This window comes from Hirundo rustica, chromosome 5 (genome assembly GCF_015227805.2).
Source record: "Hirundo rustica isolate bHirRus1 chromosome 5, bHirRus1.pri.v3, whole genome shotgun sequence".
Taxonomy (NCBI): Eukaryota; Metazoa; Chordata; class Aves; order Passeriformes; family Hirundinidae; genus Hirundo; species Hirundo rustica.
Genome location: NC_053454.1, coordinates 63856666 through 63873893, shown reverse-complemented (window position 1 = coordinate 63873893; position 17228 = coordinate 63856666). Strand labels below are relative to the sequence as shown.

General features: G+C 41.3%; 1 protein-coding gene across 3 annotated transcripts in view; it reads right to left on the bottom strand.

Moving 5' to 3' along the window:
• LOC120753171 (bifunctional heparan sulfate N-deacetylase/N-sulfotransferase 3) overlaps positions 1–16231 on the bottom strand; it is a 53479-nt gene extending 37248 nt beyond the window's left edge. The window contains exons 1-2 of one of the 3 annotated variants that reach the window (XM_040065170.1): positions 16192–16231; positions 8341–9470 (exon numbers count right to left, since the gene is read on the bottom strand). In XM_040065170.1, the coding sequence (XP_039921104.1) occupies positions 8341–9324 (984 nt within the window). In that variant the 5' untranslated portion in view covers positions 9325–9470; positions 16192–16231. Of the gene's footprint in view, positions 1–8340; positions 9471–15214; positions 15234–15852; positions 15966–16191 lie in introns of those variants that run through there. The other 2 variants (XM_040065168.1, XM_040065169.2) reach the window with 2 other exon arrangements.
• Between the last annotated feature and the right edge of the window lie 997 nt (positions 16232–17228).

Below are 17228 nucleotides of genomic sequence, written 5' to 3'. Positions count from 1 at the left end.
CTGCAGCCTATTGCTTTCTGCTTTGGTCATCGTTACTTACTGAATTCTTTAGCCTTTATTTTTTCTTTTTTTTGCTCAGATGTTTCCTGACTATTCCAGTGTCTCTAAGCACTCTCCAAATAATTCAAATCAAGTTGTGCAGAACTGAGCACAATCTAGAAACCTCTTCAGTCAGTAAGATGAAGTGGTTCACTGATGTAAAATATTTTTTCGTAGTCTGTTTGAATTTAAGACCAATTTACATTACAAACTGAGATACATTTTAGTATTCATCTTGTTTTAGGATATTCTCAGGATTATCATTTCAACATTTCTATTACCTTTAACAATGGCAGTGGAAAAGGACAAGGGAAAAGAGGAACATCTTTTAGCACAAAATAACATTTTTTATAGAAATGCAAAATTGATTTCCAGCCTTCTTTTAAGTGCCATTAGCATTCTATCAGAGACAACTCTGAGGTATCTTTAGTCCAAGTCCACTTTAAAATGGAGAAGAGACACTTGGCTTATTCCCAGGATTGTTAACACTAAAAGGCAAGTAAACGGGAGCTTAAGGAAGAGCTGTGGCTTATTAATTCCACAAAAAAAGCAACCAGCGCTCCCAACCCAAACCTGTCTCCTCTGGAGGACCTTTGTCCTGTGGATTTACTGACCTGGCTTGGAATGAATGTGGGGGGCATTCCCCTGCACAGTCACAGACTTTTTTATTTGTCCTCTCCACTGTTTCTATTTTCAAATGGATTGCAGTATAATTTCTGCAATATAAACTGGTTTTAAATTTTATTTATTACTTATCTCAGATACGAAGCTACATTTTAAGGATCAACACTAACTCATCTCCAGGACTGCAAAGTAAAAGAAAGAATCTCCTAAAGAGTAACTGCCTCTAAAAATTGGTCGTAAGGTTTTTATGGTCTGTGCACAGAAGAAGAAACTGGTATTGGAAATAGACAGGGAATTGTTATTCCATGAGGGGGTACACAAACTGTCAACCAACTGCTCTTCCTTTCCTTGGTTTTGTAAGCATGGTCACCAAAGAATCAGTCCTGTCATTGCACTGAGAAGAAAGGTCACTTTCCATGCTGCTGTACTGTAAAAGAAACGAACGAATTAGGAGTCCCCCTTCCACTCTCATTTTTCTCTTCTTGCCAGACTGAGCCTCCTCGATGTGACTGAAGTGCAGGACAGAGGAAGGCTCAACTTCTGGAATCATGTTTTACAGTTAATGGCTTTGGTTTCTACATCTGTCTGCGGTTTGTTTTTTATTTGGTTGCTCTGAAAGTCTTATTCATTTCTGGTAGAAGCAGGGAGTGGATGGCTAACTTGCCATTGAAAAAGCCCAAAATAAATCTCGCAGCAGCCACTCATACGCTGCTGATGAATCTGTGCAGCTCTGTGGGAAGCTGCATTGCATGATTATTGTTTATATTACTGAGGTGCTTGCTGAACAAAAAGAGCCTCTGACCAAGAGAACTTGCAATCCAAGGAAAGAGAGGGACTGACAGGATAGCAGCTTTTGTTTTCCATGGTCAGACAGATCAACCCAAACACTGCAAAGTTCAGGTTATGCTGACAACACCTGAAGTGTGCAGAATCACATGCATTTTTTATCACACCCATAAAAATACTCACCTACCTTCCTGAAGTGTATACTTTTAAGTAGACATAGGAAGATAGAGCTTGCTAACCCTGTGGCTGTGAGCCACAAGTGGTATCAGTGCAGGCTGGCACACTAGGTGGACATAAGCATTTTTGAGGATTTCTCTGGATGGGAAGTCTTATTCCCAAGAATAAAGATATCTCTTCATAATAAATTAAGTCAAGGAAAAAAACCGAAGCGTTACCAAGCACTCAGAGTTAGACCACTTGATTTCAGGTGTCATGCCTTAAGTTTCATTTAAAAGAGCTCTTGAAACGGAAAACTCCATTGAGAGCAGGAAGACATCATTGTCACACTAAGCCTAAGGACAGCAAAGTATTCACCACCACAGAGAAATATGGGGAATTTAGAAATTAAACTAAATCACTCTGATTTTCTGGAAAGATGCAGATGACTGAAGCCACACTGCACATCATCTTACTTGGGAAAGCACCAGCAGATCCACAGAAGCCATGATTTCCTCATTTTGGTTCTATCCTGAAGACAACCAAGGAGTGTGTAAACAATAGTCAGATCAGCTGCTGGGGCACAAGAGCTTGTAGCAAATCAGCCTCATTGTCCTCAAAGACCTCATGGGATTTTTACCATGCCAAGAAACAATTTCTGCAGTCTCTCTGACAATAAAAAACTGCAGGTGAAATGCATTTTTCTTCTCTTAGCTACCTGCCACTGAATTTATACCGGTAGGAGATGGTGCAATCCTTGACATATCACTGTCTCAAGACTTCAGTCTGCACAAAACATTTTTAGGTTTCCATGTACAGTGTCAGAGCATTCAAATTAAAAACCAAACCAAACAAAAAAGCCCATCAGATTCAGTTATTCCAGTATTGCAAAACTAAACAGAAGGAAAAAAATCCAAAAATTCATTTTCAAACAAAACCAAATACAAAATACCTGACAAAACAAGAATTTCAGCAAAACTAGAACTAACGAAAACCACTGAATGTACAGGAACCAAAACTGCACGCAGTTTTTGTCATCATCCACCACGGATATACTGCTAAATTAAAGTCAGCACCAAGCTTATTCCATGGATTTGGTCATGTCCAGCTCATACAGGTGCAGAACAGGAGGAAGAGGCCCACAAGGAACTCGCAGCATTGCTCTGGCACCCCCAGAAGTGTCATACCCAAAGCAGCCAGCTCCTCTCCATGCTTGTGGCCCCTCTGCAGTCCCCCTTGCTCTGGGAGAGGATATTTATCCTGCTTTCCATTTCAACATCAGTATGATTTTAACAAAAAGAGCTGGGCTCTACTGAGCAGCAGCTGTATTCCTCTTACTACATTAAAATTCAGAGGCTGGTATATAAAGCACAAACTGCTTTTAGAAGTAAGATGTTATGGCAACTGACTGCTAGAATGTTGCCATATTATATGAGCTTTTGTGAGATGTTTACAGCTCTGTAACTGAATTTCCTACAGCCTGTACTGTAAACATCGTGTTTCCACATTCCTTTCTGATGATAGTCAACTGATGGACTTCTAGCCTGGCCAGTGGGATGGAGAGGTGGTAAAAGCGAGGTCTTTGTAAATAATAAAGTTCTCCTTCAGCCTTCATCTCGTGGAGTCAGATCTATGAGTATTTATTTGTGTCCTCTAGCGACATTGGAGTGTAATATATGCTGGTAGCAGCCAATAAAATATGTAAGACAATTTTTATAACTTGTTTTAAAGTTGTATTGTAGTTCTGAAAACTAATTCTAATTCTCTACTGTCTCACAGTGTGCACTATTCCACACTACTACAGCTGACACAATATGCTCAAGTCTTGCTAAGGCATCAGACAGCTACAGAGACACCGCAGACAGTAATCTTCCTTTCCCTTGACACTTCCGAAGACCTGAATGCACTTTTAACCCAGTATTTCCAACAAGTCAGTATGAAATACCTTAGGAGCCTCAGGTCACATTAAGAAAGAATCAAGTACACACACAGAAGACAGAATACCTGTACCACAATGGTACATGGGTATTACAGCTAACAGACTGGGAATGCAAAATGATTTAGCAGAACAAAAGTTTGCAATTGTTAATTTCTTATGTAATTTAAAGATATGATTACAAAGATTTTTGAACCTCTCTGAAGGCAAGATTTATGCCTCAGTGGTTCTGCAGCTGACACACTTGATGACACATCTGTCATTTCTTTTCTGATAACCTTCTATGTGATCCTACAGACAAAGGAGCAGTTAACTTAGAGAATTAGACTTCCTCCTATGACAGGGACCATCCTTTGTCTTGACAGTTGCCACTTTCTGCACCTTTTAGCCCTTCTGCCTTAACACAATATATATGGAAGATTCTCTTCTCAGGCAAATATTTAGGTCACTCCTATGCAAGAAAAACTGAACAGCCACACGACCGGATTTTTACAATTTATAGCCAAGTGGTCTGCTTTGCCTTGGGAAGTTCTGCTTTCTCTCCATATATGCTGCACAGGGTGAAAAGACACTTAATGGGTTTTAAACAACTGCAATAATTTAAGCAGTGCTGACTAATGTGGATGAATTAAATACAGGGAATAAACAATTAACTCCTAGTGGGGAAGTCTGCTATTAAACAAACTCTGTTAAACAAAAGGTTAGGCCACCAATATTGCTAAGAAAGTGACAAAGAAGTGACAGCACTTGCTATGGAAAATGGAAGAGGACTGATCTGGCCAAATACAAATGTTTACATTTGATCTTAGTCACACCGGAAACAATTTATGAACAGCAGTCCGACAAGGTGCAATTCACTTAACCAGTACCTGCCTGAAGATGAGCTGTTTTTCTGTTTGTGTCTACTGTGGGAAGTTAGAGGAGTAGCTCCATTAGAGGTGTCTGCCTCATGAACCACAACATCCAGGCAAGATGAGAGACTGTTTACGGAGACCAATGGGCTATGAACTGATTCCTTTTGGCTGAACCCTCTCCGCTACCAGAACAACATCCGGCACAGCTCTTCTCTCCCATTCTCCAGTGATTAATGCTGGAAGACTGCATCCTGAATCTTGCACTGCCCGCTGCAGGGCACATATACACTAACAGATGCACTGTCCAAGCACTCCCAAACCAGAACAATACATAAGGATCTATCATCCCCATCCAATAATGATTATGGTTAATATCAAGATTTTTCCTTGGCAATTATAAAGAACTATGGGTATAGAAAAAGGTTAGGCTTACCTGAAGAGATCCCCATCCTGACTTCAATTCAGTCCCTTTTGAAAGGCACACAAAGGACCAGACAGTCAAGAGGAGCTCACACAGCTAATTATTAGGAAACAATAATTTGGCAGTGTTCTGATTTTTCATCTGAAAAATGTGATTAACTCTCAAGGAAGTCCAGAAAGTGCATACATTGGGGAAAGGAAGGGAAAGGTAGATGGCCTAGACCACCAGCACAGAACAAACTGTCATCAGGAAAAAAAGAAAAAAATCACATTTATTTTCCCCTCTTTTATCACCGGCTTCTCCCTTGAAAAATCTCAATGCTTTATAGTAATAAAAATTTCACAAAGAATAACTGTAACAAAAAAAGATATTAAATTAGTAGACTGTCAGCCAGGACAATCACGGTCTATTAAGATAAACTTATTCTGTGGATATCTAGATAGATTATTCTCTCTATGTCCATTTAAATGAATTATTTGCACTGCACAGGCTCTTAAGTCTTTCTAAAAGAAACAAAGAAAATAAAATATAACATTGTCACAGCCTAATGGTCCCTCCTGTCTGACAGACAATAGAAGAGAAAAAAACTTACTGGAAAATGAACGTTGAGTTGATTATTACCAAGCTTATTTTCAAAGTGGGAAGCAATTAGACCATGAAAACATTCTCTTCCATTATTTCTATTATACCAGAGGAAGATAAAGTACATAAATAAGAGGATGGATGGTTGTTGTTGATGCACAGTGCTAGCTACTCAGTATCTTACATGGAAGAACTATCAGCCCAGGTGTTACACAGAGACAGGCAACTCTCGAACAGGTGCTTATTCTAAAAATGTGAACCCCTGTTTCAAGTTGTTGGGGTCCCATTTTTTTTAATTGAAGAAGCTGTGGTAAAACTAGAATAAACATAACCAGCTGTTTAACAAAACAAAGCATTTACAACAGGATTTAGGCTGATAAACTATGTTTGTAAAAAGATTTTCAGAAGGGCTCTTTACACTTGCATTCCTGACACTATAGGCGCTCAAGCTGAAGTACCATCACTTTGCCTCCTCTTTAGAGGTATAGAAGACACTCATTTTAGAGGGTCTGCTTTTAATTTGGCCTCTTCTGAGGTCAGTATATAACACTGATAAAAAATTACCACCTAAACCTTATAATAGCAATTTTTCTAAGTGTCTAAATCTAATTCACATGCTCTAAACCTTAATGGGTTAAGCCCCCAAATATTAACTATTCTGGCTACTTTGCAAACCTAATTTAGATATCTGAAGAAGAAAATCCTTTGAAAACATGATCTTACGTGTAGTCAGGATCCCTCTCCTTGGACAGAGTGGAAAGGCACCTGGCCATGGCCCAGCTGGAGCAGAGGGTTTGGAGCAGATGACCACTTGATTTTTGTTACTGGTTCTGCATTAACCTCCCAGTTTCTGAACTCTGTCCTATCCACAGAGCAGCCAGAACCAACCCTAGAGGTCTTCTGGCTCTTGGGAGATTCCTTAAGTTTCAGGCTGATTTGCATTAATAGAACACTGGTAGAAATGTTCACTTTACTCCCTTCCAGCTCACAGGTCTGTGAGTATATCCAGAAAATATTAACAAGGAGAGACGTCAAACAAAATTAAGTCACAAAACAGTATCCTCCTCAATTCTACATTGCCAGTAGTTAAAATGTGTGCTTAGTGGGAATGAGCTAATCTTGAGTACTGAAATTACACAAAGTCTGCATTTAGAACCTCTTTTCACACTTGCAGCGCCCAATTCTCCATCACAGTCACTGCAGCAGAACTCAGTAAAACTCCTGTTTAATGAGATGTCATTTATCTGCAAATACGCTTTACAATAACGTATTTCCAACTACTGCAAATTGATTTTGTTTCATTCCTTCCACATGTCATTGTGCCACAGAGAATAACTCCTTTGATATTAATAGTAATGAAGATGCATTGCATCTGACAGCCCTAACAACATGTTTAAAACAATGTTTTAACTGTAAGTAGATGAAGAATCAGAAGGGAACACTTTTCTCAGATTCCATTGTTTCAAAACACAGTTCTGTATAAATGCAATTATCCTACTTAAAAGTTATTTCCACTTTGATATTACTTCTGTTTAATATGACAGTTTTATTTTGGGAAGATTACTTTCTGACATAGTGCAAATTATTTTCCCCAAACAATATGGTTCATCCTTCTGCATCTGCTGTAATCAAATTTGTCTCAATAGTCTCCTGTTTCTGGTATACAACTCTGGCAATTAGACATCCTAACTTATTTTAAAATGACAATCCTAAGGTGTCACTTGCAAAGAGAAACAATACAAAACAATGCCAAACAATGCCATCTCCGACTGCTATAGCACAACACAGTGATGGATTTATCGGGCTTTACTGCACCCACTTTGGTACCACAAAGTGCTGCTTCTGCAGAACAACACAAGTTCTGCCAGTGATGTTGGTCAGATCTGACTTTTTCCTGCCACCTGAGTTTGCATTCAGGAGACTCCCCAAGCATGCTCACTCACCTAACTCAAACACTGCCATCGTGTTCTCCACAGGAAAAACATTTAGGAAGCTTCACCTTTATTTCTGCTCTCTCCCAAGTGATTTATTTGCCTAAGGAAAACACCTACTTAACAAGGAGGTAAATCTCATTTATAATTGCATGTACAGAGAATGTTTTGGAAAAGAGTGTGTGCTGCAGTTTTAAAGCAAATTAAGAGTTTAATTGCAGGGTCAAGGCTTTTGTTTAAGGAAGCAGTGTATGCAGAGTTGCTGTAGCTTGACAAATATATTAACACTGAAAAAAACCAAAGACTTAGTTAAAAACGAAACAAAAACAACGCACTGCATGCAGTGCTGTCCTTGTCTTTCCTTCTTGCAGTTCCTCACTCCATTAACAAAGTTCTAAGAAAACATTCTCCCTTATTTTTAGCACAAACAGGGCAACAATCAGTACGTTACAGATTTTGAGCTTCTAGACCAAGTTGAGAGAGGCGATCTTCTACTACCTGCTTTGGGACAACACTCATCACAAAAAGCACAGAATACTTACAGGAAGAAATAATGTTAAGATGTTAGTGGTACTGACCAACAACTACCACCTCACTTGAACAGCACAACAGAGTGGAAAAGGACCTTCAGGAATTTACAACTATACACATTAAAATGGAAATTGTCAAGTCATTTAGTGACTTAGAATGAGCTTTCAAGACCAATATTAACACAAACCCTCCTTGCAAGCAAGTACCATGAAACAGAGGTGAGAGAGGTGAAACACTGCAAGCAATTCCTGACATCCAAACCTATTTGAAAGGGCCAATAACCCAGTCCCCTCTTCAAAGTTTATGCTGACATTTACTGTTGCTCACATTTACCTCCTGCTTCTAAGACTCTCAACATGTGCATTAAGTACGAACAGCTCCTGGGTGGAGGCCTGAAGTTCCAACTATGAACAACTATTCACTTTCAGATTAAAAAAATCACTTTGCTGTAACGACCATTAGTTTGTGCACATACTTTACCTGTACATCGTTGGTGTTCATCCTTGTTCCATCCTTGCCAACGAAGATATCATCTATGTCAACCAGAATGTACCTATCCAAGGATAGTGTGAGCTTCTTTCCAGAGAGGAAAGAGACGGCATCTATGAAAATCAGCTTGTGCAGCCAAAAATTCAAGTTATTGCCAAAAAGGACTCGTTGAATCCCATCGTGGAGCCCCAAGTCATGAATTACCGTGGCATATAGAGCACTTATAGCAGCAGGTGGAGAAGAAAGGTTTTCTGATGTCTTTACTTTTGCAAATATCACTGGTTGATAAGCTGTGTGATTAATCTGGAAAACAGCCCAGTCATTTCCAAGCAAGGGCCCTTTCTCAAGCTTAGAAGGTTTAGTCAGATGGAGCAGTGGGGAATGAGGGTTAATGCAACAGTCCTTAACACCCAGATTGCTGTGGACATGGAAAGGAAACCCCTTCAACTGAAAGCTCTGCAAGCTGTTCTCATTGCCTTTGTGAAATCCGATCACACCTACACCATACTCTATACAGTACTTATCTAGAAGGCCTCTGTTCCAAGAGTCCATATTCACGTACTTTAGAATATTTTCATATACTATGAGAGCGTATTTGCCTTTGTTTTTATCTATAAGCACTGGGAGGTCACCTTTCCCAGATGCAATCTCAATGTGAAACTGAAACCTGCTAGATTCCAGAATGGTTATTATATCTTGGCCTAACGTTGAGTACTGGCTTTCCACAAATACCAGCACTACAAGGTCTGTCCTCAGGGGATCAACAGGCTTCGTGGTCTTCATCTCCATCAGCTTGTATGGCAACAGTTGAGGATCACCACATTCCACTTCTGAAGAGGTTTCAGGAAGTTCATTTTCCTGTTTGTAGCCATTATACAAGTAGTAGGCAGAAATAACTATGCTCACCATACAAAAAGTGGCCAGCAAAATTACTGTTCTTTGAAAATGTCTGTGAAGTTTCAGGATAAAACTCATGGTGTTTACTTGCCTTAGACCGCTCTCAACAGCAGCATGAAAAACAAACACAGATTCTCAACAACTTGTTCCAGTCCTCTGAAATATTTATGTCACCATTGCAGCACACACATCTATCTTCCACAGAGTTTTACTGAAGGCATAGTCTAGAAGAAAAGAAAATCAGAGATTTAATGGAGGCATCACCTTGTGAGGTATCATCCACTTAAACTAATGGGGAGCAAAGAAATCACTGCCAGCCAGAGGTTTGGAGACCAACAGCTCAAAATTTTGCAATAATATTATTTTCTCCTGCTCCCACTACTTGGCGTGTGCATTTGAAGGTCTCTAAATCTCACAGGTTCCTCAACTCAGAGGCTCAAATAAAGCAGACAGAGGCACTGAAAAGCAAGATGTAAAAGCAAAGAATTTCCTATGTTTTAGAAATTCTTTTTACCTAAAGATAAAAGTTAATTCCAAGTAGACAACTGCTAACAACCAAAATATTGAAGAAAATTTATAACCTTCTTTCTTCTAACCCTAAAAAGCTGGGGGAACATGATCAAACAAACTCTATCTTGTATTAGTTTTTCAAAGAACCAAGAACACATACATCTTAAATGCTATGCAAACATATACTCATATACTCTGTATTATATCCATTACAGGGATTTTTTTAAAGCCAAACTTCCTTTCTGTTCCTAATGTTTTAGAGAAAAACAAAGCATTTTTCTGGACTGCAGAGTTTTGCAAACTGTTAGGAGCACTTTGCATTTCTTTGCATTGAAAATAACACAGAATAATCAAGCTCTTAAATTTGAGAAGAGAAAGTAATAAATCAAAAGTTAAACCTAACAGTCAGATCACCTAAGGATATACTTATGCTCTACCTTGTACTTAAGGAAAGAGCAATATTTCAAGCCAGCAGTACAACTGCTGTCAAAACTCCCTAGTAAAACAACTGGATGGTGTGACATGCATAAAACAATGAGCATAAGTCATAAACAAAGGTTCAAAGCAGATTTTGAAAAATATTAAGTGTGTGAAGATCTAGAACATACCACTGCAATGCTGGTGTACTTTGCATCCAGGTCCATTTGGAAATGGGATTAGGATAAGGTGTGGCATTAACATGGTCATTTCCTAACTGAGAGCTTGATCCTTCCATTCCTGGTTGGTTTTTTTTTAATTCTACATTGTAAGCAAATTGGCCTTTCACTCCAGATTTTCAAAAAAGCTAAAAAATATGATGTACTTAACAGTACCTACGTAATGTCCACAATTTTAATTAAATCCTGAAGACAGATCTTCCTAGTGCCACAATGAGCATAAAATAAAAAAAAAAAAAAAGAGAAAAATCAGATAAGGGGAAAAAGAAACTCCAAGGCATTCTATTCATCAAAACTGCAAAATTCAGCATGAAGAGCAAGTGTACGTGAGCTGTCTCATTCATAGTTAAGATTCATAGCAAGATTCCTGCTGTCTGGATAGATTCTACTCCGAACAGATTTTACTCTCCTCACCTTCTACTCACAGATGCCTGTTTATCAACCCCTTCTCTTCTGGGAAGTCTTAAACCCAGCCATGAACCTTACCTGCAGCTGCTCAAAGCTCTTGGGCAGGAGACCTGCCTTTCACCCAGGCTCACTAATCAGTGTTAGACTGAAACCACACAAACCCAGCTTCCTGGTTTCAATCTCAAAAAACCCCTGAAGAATGCATAAAGATCAAACAACAATAAAGAAGTACCTTTAGAAGAACTCAACACTCTTAAGCGTTGAAATGCCCAATCCTTGCCACACTATCTTCAAGAGTACCAGCCCAGATGGCATAACAGAGATATTTAATATGGTAACAAGTCAGGTGACAAAGAGAAGTTCCATCCTGAATGAGTTAACACCAGAGAGAGGTTTCCAGACCAATGATTTTTCATTACACACACAAAGGGCTCTCTTCATTTTGTATTTCCAATTCAGCTGCCTGAATGCCAAGAAACACGTAATTTTAGTGCCTAAAATTAACACTGACTGCGTTCTGCAGAAAAGCTGTACATACCTTTTCATAACCACAGACCTGGCTGGCCTAGATAGGGAAAAAAATGAGAACTGACACCGACCAAAGCTCACAGCAAGGAAGGGCTGATGAGACAGAGCTGTTTGAACTGGGTATTACACAAGGGTTGCGGCCCAAGAAACATTTGTGGCCAGGACACGGTTCCTAATGCCATTCCATAGAGAGGGGAATCTGGAGGCAGCCCAGTAACCTGTGTTTTCTTCAAGAAAAGCCCCATCACTGTATCCTCAGCTCCTAATTGCAGGTACCCCGGGGGCTACAGAATGCAGTTGTAAGGAGGAATGGCTGGAACTGCCAAGACAGACTCAAGGTTCCAGGGTGAGGAATGAGGCATTCTCCAAGGCAGCAGGACACAGACAGACTTGGCACACTCCCTGCTGGAGACGGTCAGGAAGTGGAACGGAACGGAGCAAGGCACAAGCTTTAAATGCACACTCTCTTGTATCAGCTTGAGGCTTATGTAATATTCACTTGCTTAAGGACTGGTTTGCATGGCAGGAGTTCAAAAGAACACAGAAAGAAGAAAACAAAAAATTCAAAGAGAACATGCATCTTACAATACCAACAGTCTCAAAGCCTTGACAAGGTACCGCTGCTTTCCTCCAGGGACAGCAGCATTCTCCCCTGGGCAATGGCACTTGCTGGATACTCTAGTGCTGTATTACAGCAGCATGCTAAAATAACTCACAATGCACCCCCTTGGCAGTGACTTCCTTGGGGCACACCACACACTGTGGGACCCATGGAGACCATGAATGTGACCTCTATCACCTCGTGGCTTCAGGGAAGATGGTCCTTGCTCACTATCATTTCCTACAGTAAAACCAGACAAAAGGTGCAATTCTCAATGTACCCACAGCAAGTAAGCCGTGAGAAGTGGCATTTCAGAAGAGGACGGTACTTGTGGAGTCTTACTTTCATGACAAAAGAATGCAATACTTTACCAAAGAAAGGAGAAGTCATGATATGTTCAACATCAATTAAAAAAAAATCCAAGTATAAGAAAAAGGCTTAAAGGAAAAAAAACCAAAAAGAGTCTAGAAAAGTCTTCACAAGAGCTCAAGCTTGTTAGTATTGTTTCAAAAAAAAAACATTAAAAAGACCCATAGATAACATAAGCAGTGCCAGCTTTTTTTGATTTCTACAGTCATGTGGAGTTCAGTGACAGAGAAATATGGTCCCACCTGTACCTCAAAGCATTGAAAACAGGTGTTCAGATATTATATGAGTCCAAATTTTCCATAAACCAGATGCTGCCATAAATTTTACCTGTAAAATAATTTGTACAGTACTTTTCCATGGTTTGAAGCAATAAAATTTACCTGTTTGTTTTTGTAGCTAGAACTTTATTGCTTTAGAAGAACCTGCATTTGATCTCCTACAACCTGCATTTGATCTCCTATTTTGCATTTTCATGCCACCATGTTAAAATTCAGATCAGAATCTTTTACCTCTGCTGCTCAAAGTAGGAGGTATCAAAATGCTCCCTTAAGGTGAAAATTAGCACGTTTGAATATTCAGAATTCGGTTTTTAACTTACAGACTCACTGTGGAGAAGATCTTGCTGAGAGAAAGCTGAGTCATGGAAGCAAGTCTTGTATTTTGTTACGAACACAGACAGCAAGGCTCAATGTTCTTGTCATCTACTGCAGAAGGGGTTTCTGCAGCCCAGAACTAGCTCACGTGAAAATCTTGCCGGTACAGGAAAGAATTAACACCTTTTTAAGCAGAAGATTTACCATTCTGAACAGCACTGCTGGGCAGCCACAGTCTGCAGGCAACCAGCATGACACAGATGCATTTGAATAGAGATCTTCAATTTGGATTGATCTGGGGGGTTTATCATTTGTTCTGCTTGTTCTCTTTCAGGTTTCTTTAATTAAAGTAGCACTGATTACAGAACAAACACTGTGAGGAACCCCAAAGACCTGAAGCACACCATAAGTGAGCTCCTACCACTTGCAGCTTTCTTCAGTTTGTTGTTTCATTGGTAAGCACAAATGACCAAATCCCTGGCTTCTTTAAACCCCTTCACCCTGATAACCCTTAAAGAAACTCTTCCAGGAGACAACACTGGCTGGGAACGCAGCCTACTAAATTCTTCACAGGGGTTCTCAATCCAGTAAAAAAAGATCCTCACGTAAGAAATTAGGTACTTGCACAGGCACATAAAATTGCACAGAATTTTTTAAAAAAAAGTTGAATCATGAGCATCAACACAATTTTTAAAACAACAAGAAACTATTCTGCTGTGTTAATATCAAGATTAAAGCAATGGGCTCAACCAAAATATCCATAAGTAAGTGAGAAGCTTTTCTCAAAACAAATTTATCAAAGCCCAGTAAGAAAACTCTGGTTTAGTCTTACCTCAGGCCTGCTAGGGCAACTGTTTGCTGTGACCCTCGATTGAAAACAGTAAGGCTGGGTCATACTTATAGGTAAAAAAACATACTCTAAAGGGTAACAAAAATCCTTTTCATCAAGAACTACTAAAACAGAGCTAGTTCTGGATCGAGTAGTCATCAAAATTATTCAGGTATATTACATTTGTCTAGGGACATATTTCTAATACTTTCTTCTAATAATCCCCATCACTATATCCTCATTCTGTTCTTTACCAGGCTGGACGCTATCACAGTTCTGGAGACATGGTGATATATTGCACGAAGGATGAGTTTGAAATAAAGAGCAGAAAAATAGGAGACATATTGTTTAGCATATTACTATAGACATTTAAATGTCCCCCGATTAGAATGCTGATCAACTGCTTCGAACATGGAGATCTGCTCTGGCCAGTCGCTATGAAATATGGCTTCAAAGGAAGTACTCTCAAGTTGTTTTAGTGTTACTAAAATGGAAATCTTTGGATATACAAATGACATGGTAAGAAGCAGCAAAGTACAACTGAACACAACCAAACCTGGGGTGAACAGCAGGGCTCAGATATTTAAATCAGTTATGAAAATACCAAAGTAGTCTCCAAACACTGAGTACCCCTCCTTACAGCATCATTTTACTGACTAAAGCATTCAAGCAGCAACAGCTCAAATGAGTAAATCCAGGCTGAGAATGAGACCTTACAACTGCATGTTAAAAAGACATTTTCAACTTGTAAAAATTGAGATATGAGCTATCAAGAGAATTCTTTGAGACCCTTTAGTATCACATAACAAACCCTGGAATGTGTGACTATTGAAGGGCTTACATTCTCCCATAGCTGTTAGAAAAAAAAAATAAAAAGGGAATGGTTTAGGCAGCACAACAATCCTGGCGGATAGAAATTCTTTTTTAAGTCCTTGAGGTAAGCAGTTCTCAGTATCTACTGTACCTGTGATATCCTTAGCTCCATGCTGCATTGCCTAATGCAGTACTAGACACCCTTACAGGATAGAGATTCATGCATTACAGTTTGTCAAGAAAATATATTTCTAAAGTTCAAACATACAATATTTAAAAATAGTTTAAAAGAAGGCTTTGAAGACTTCAACAGAACACCAAAGTTTGGTTTAGCCTTCAAATTACTACTTTACCTTCATACTGTACTTTCTACAGAAAGATCTTCAAGCTCTTGACATCACACAATTTTTCTGAGATAAACCCCGTTATTTTTCAGCAATTGCAGAAACATCACTACCTAAAGAGTAAATGATCTGCTCAAGGTCTCTCAGATAAATGTCCAGCACGCTGTTTGGTCCGTGCCCATACCATTACCTCCCTTCTCTTTTCTCCCACAGCTGCGAAGTGTAAAGAGTTAATAAGGCAGAGTTCAGCACCATTCCTTCCGAGACACCTGACTGGGCATGCCGACAGTGAGAGAAACCCTATTTCCTTCACTTACCATTTTATCAAGAAGCGAAAACCTCACCAAAACAAAACCTGCAGGAATTATCCAGCACATCAGGCAGCAGACTGAATAATATAAAAGTTTTCTGCCATTTCCCGAGGGTCGCACATGACAGCCGAACCGAGCAGCAACACGCATCAATTTCTGACGGGATTTGGCGAATCCAAGCAGCTATAACCACCTGAAGTTATGAATAATTACCGCACGAGGCTTTCTAATTTTATTCCCCAACGGAGCCATAACCAATTCCCGCAAACACTAGAGGGCAACAGCGTCGCGCAAAACAACTCCGCGAGGAGAGCGAAAGGGAAAAGCCCAGCCACTGAAGGCTGGCGCGGGGACCGCGCCAGGCAGATGTCGAGTGCGCCGGGAAATAAGAAAAACAAACCCAAACGCCAAGAAACACCAGAGAACCGGCCCGCAAACGCCGCCTCCAGCGGCAGCGGGAGCCTCGGTGCCGGGCGGAGCAGCCGCCCCGTCCCGCCACGCTCCCGGCCCGGGCGGTGCCCACAGCAGAGCGGCAGCCCGCGGGCGGATCGGGCACAACTTTGCCGGGGGCACGGGGCCGAGGGCGCGGAGTTGCGCGGCTTCACCGCGCCGGGCCCGCGGGCACCGCCCGCCCCGCTCGTTACCTCCGGGCGCGTCCCGCCGACATGTCCCCGCGCGGTGCCGCGGATCCCGCCGCCGTCCGTGCCCTCCGCACAGCCTCCTCCGGGAGAGGCGCCGGCACCCGGCGGCCGCGGAGGTACGGCGGGGCTGCCGCCGAGGGTGCAGCACCGCCCGGCAGCCTCGCCGCGCCCTCCCGGAGGAGGAGCCGCGCTCGCCGGCGAGGGGCGGGCGGGGGCTCCGCCGCCCCACCTCCCACATCGCCCGCCCTCCTCCGAGGCTCGGCCGGGCCGGGGGCGCGCCGCGCCCGGGCCCTCAGGCTGCTCCCGCCCTCAGCGACCCGCGGAGCCCGCCCCTCACGGCACCTGCAGCGCTCCCCTCCCACACGAGGGCCGCCGCTCCCTCAGTTGTGGGATTCTTAATTCCCGTCTTAAATAAAGTATGATTCCCCCCCCCCCCCCGCTCCTCCGAAGCCAATTTAGGAAGCCTCTGCTGCAGACGCGCTAAGGGGAAGTTTAGCTCACAGCCTCCCACCAAATCCCTCGCTGTCGGTGCAGGTGTGGTCGCTGTCTGAGCCGCTCTAAAGGTAGAACTCAAGGGTACAAATTCCATGAGGTCAATTGCATTTTGTCAAGACCATGCAGGGTTAAAATCTTGAGAGAATGCCAGTTAATGTGTTTGCAGCCTCGCTGCTTTCCTTTATTGAATTTTCTAACTCTATGTTAAACACAGCCCCACTGTATTTTTTCACTGATACCCTCCATCCCTCACTCTGGAGATGAAGCTGCTCCATTACTACAGGTGAGGGAGTTACGATTCCCTGCACTGCATTAGCGTCTACAAATGGGAAATGAAATTAATAAATTTTACAAGTGCCCTCTTGATCTAGCTAATTTACCTCACAATTGCCCAGTGATTGTTAGCTCACCTAATGCCTGACAGTTCAATACATCAGATTAACTCCATCACTGGCGCTTGTCTGTCCAAACCTTCCTTTCCGTGACTTGCTCAAGGCAAAAGCTTAAAGGAGAAAAGCTACAGTCACCAGAGCATTGCTTTTCCAAACATCAGGAGAATTTACAGCTCTTAATTCAGAAATACTGTTATGTACTTTCTCCTCTATTTCTTCCTTTTATTCTCATTACACACAAAATATCCCAAATTTTCTTTAGAACTGTCTTCTAAGCTACAAAACAGTGCAAGGTCCATGAGCTAGACATAGAGTAGAAAAGAGAACTTGTCACAAGTTCTCACAAGCTTACTATGCATGAGGTTATTAATCCCTGGAATAGAGAGTCCATCTAAAATCTTGTTGCCCTCTCAGCATTCTACAGAAAGGGATTTTCTCCCAGATTAAGCTTCTTGACTGGGTGAATATCCTGATACAGTCTTGTTTTGGGGA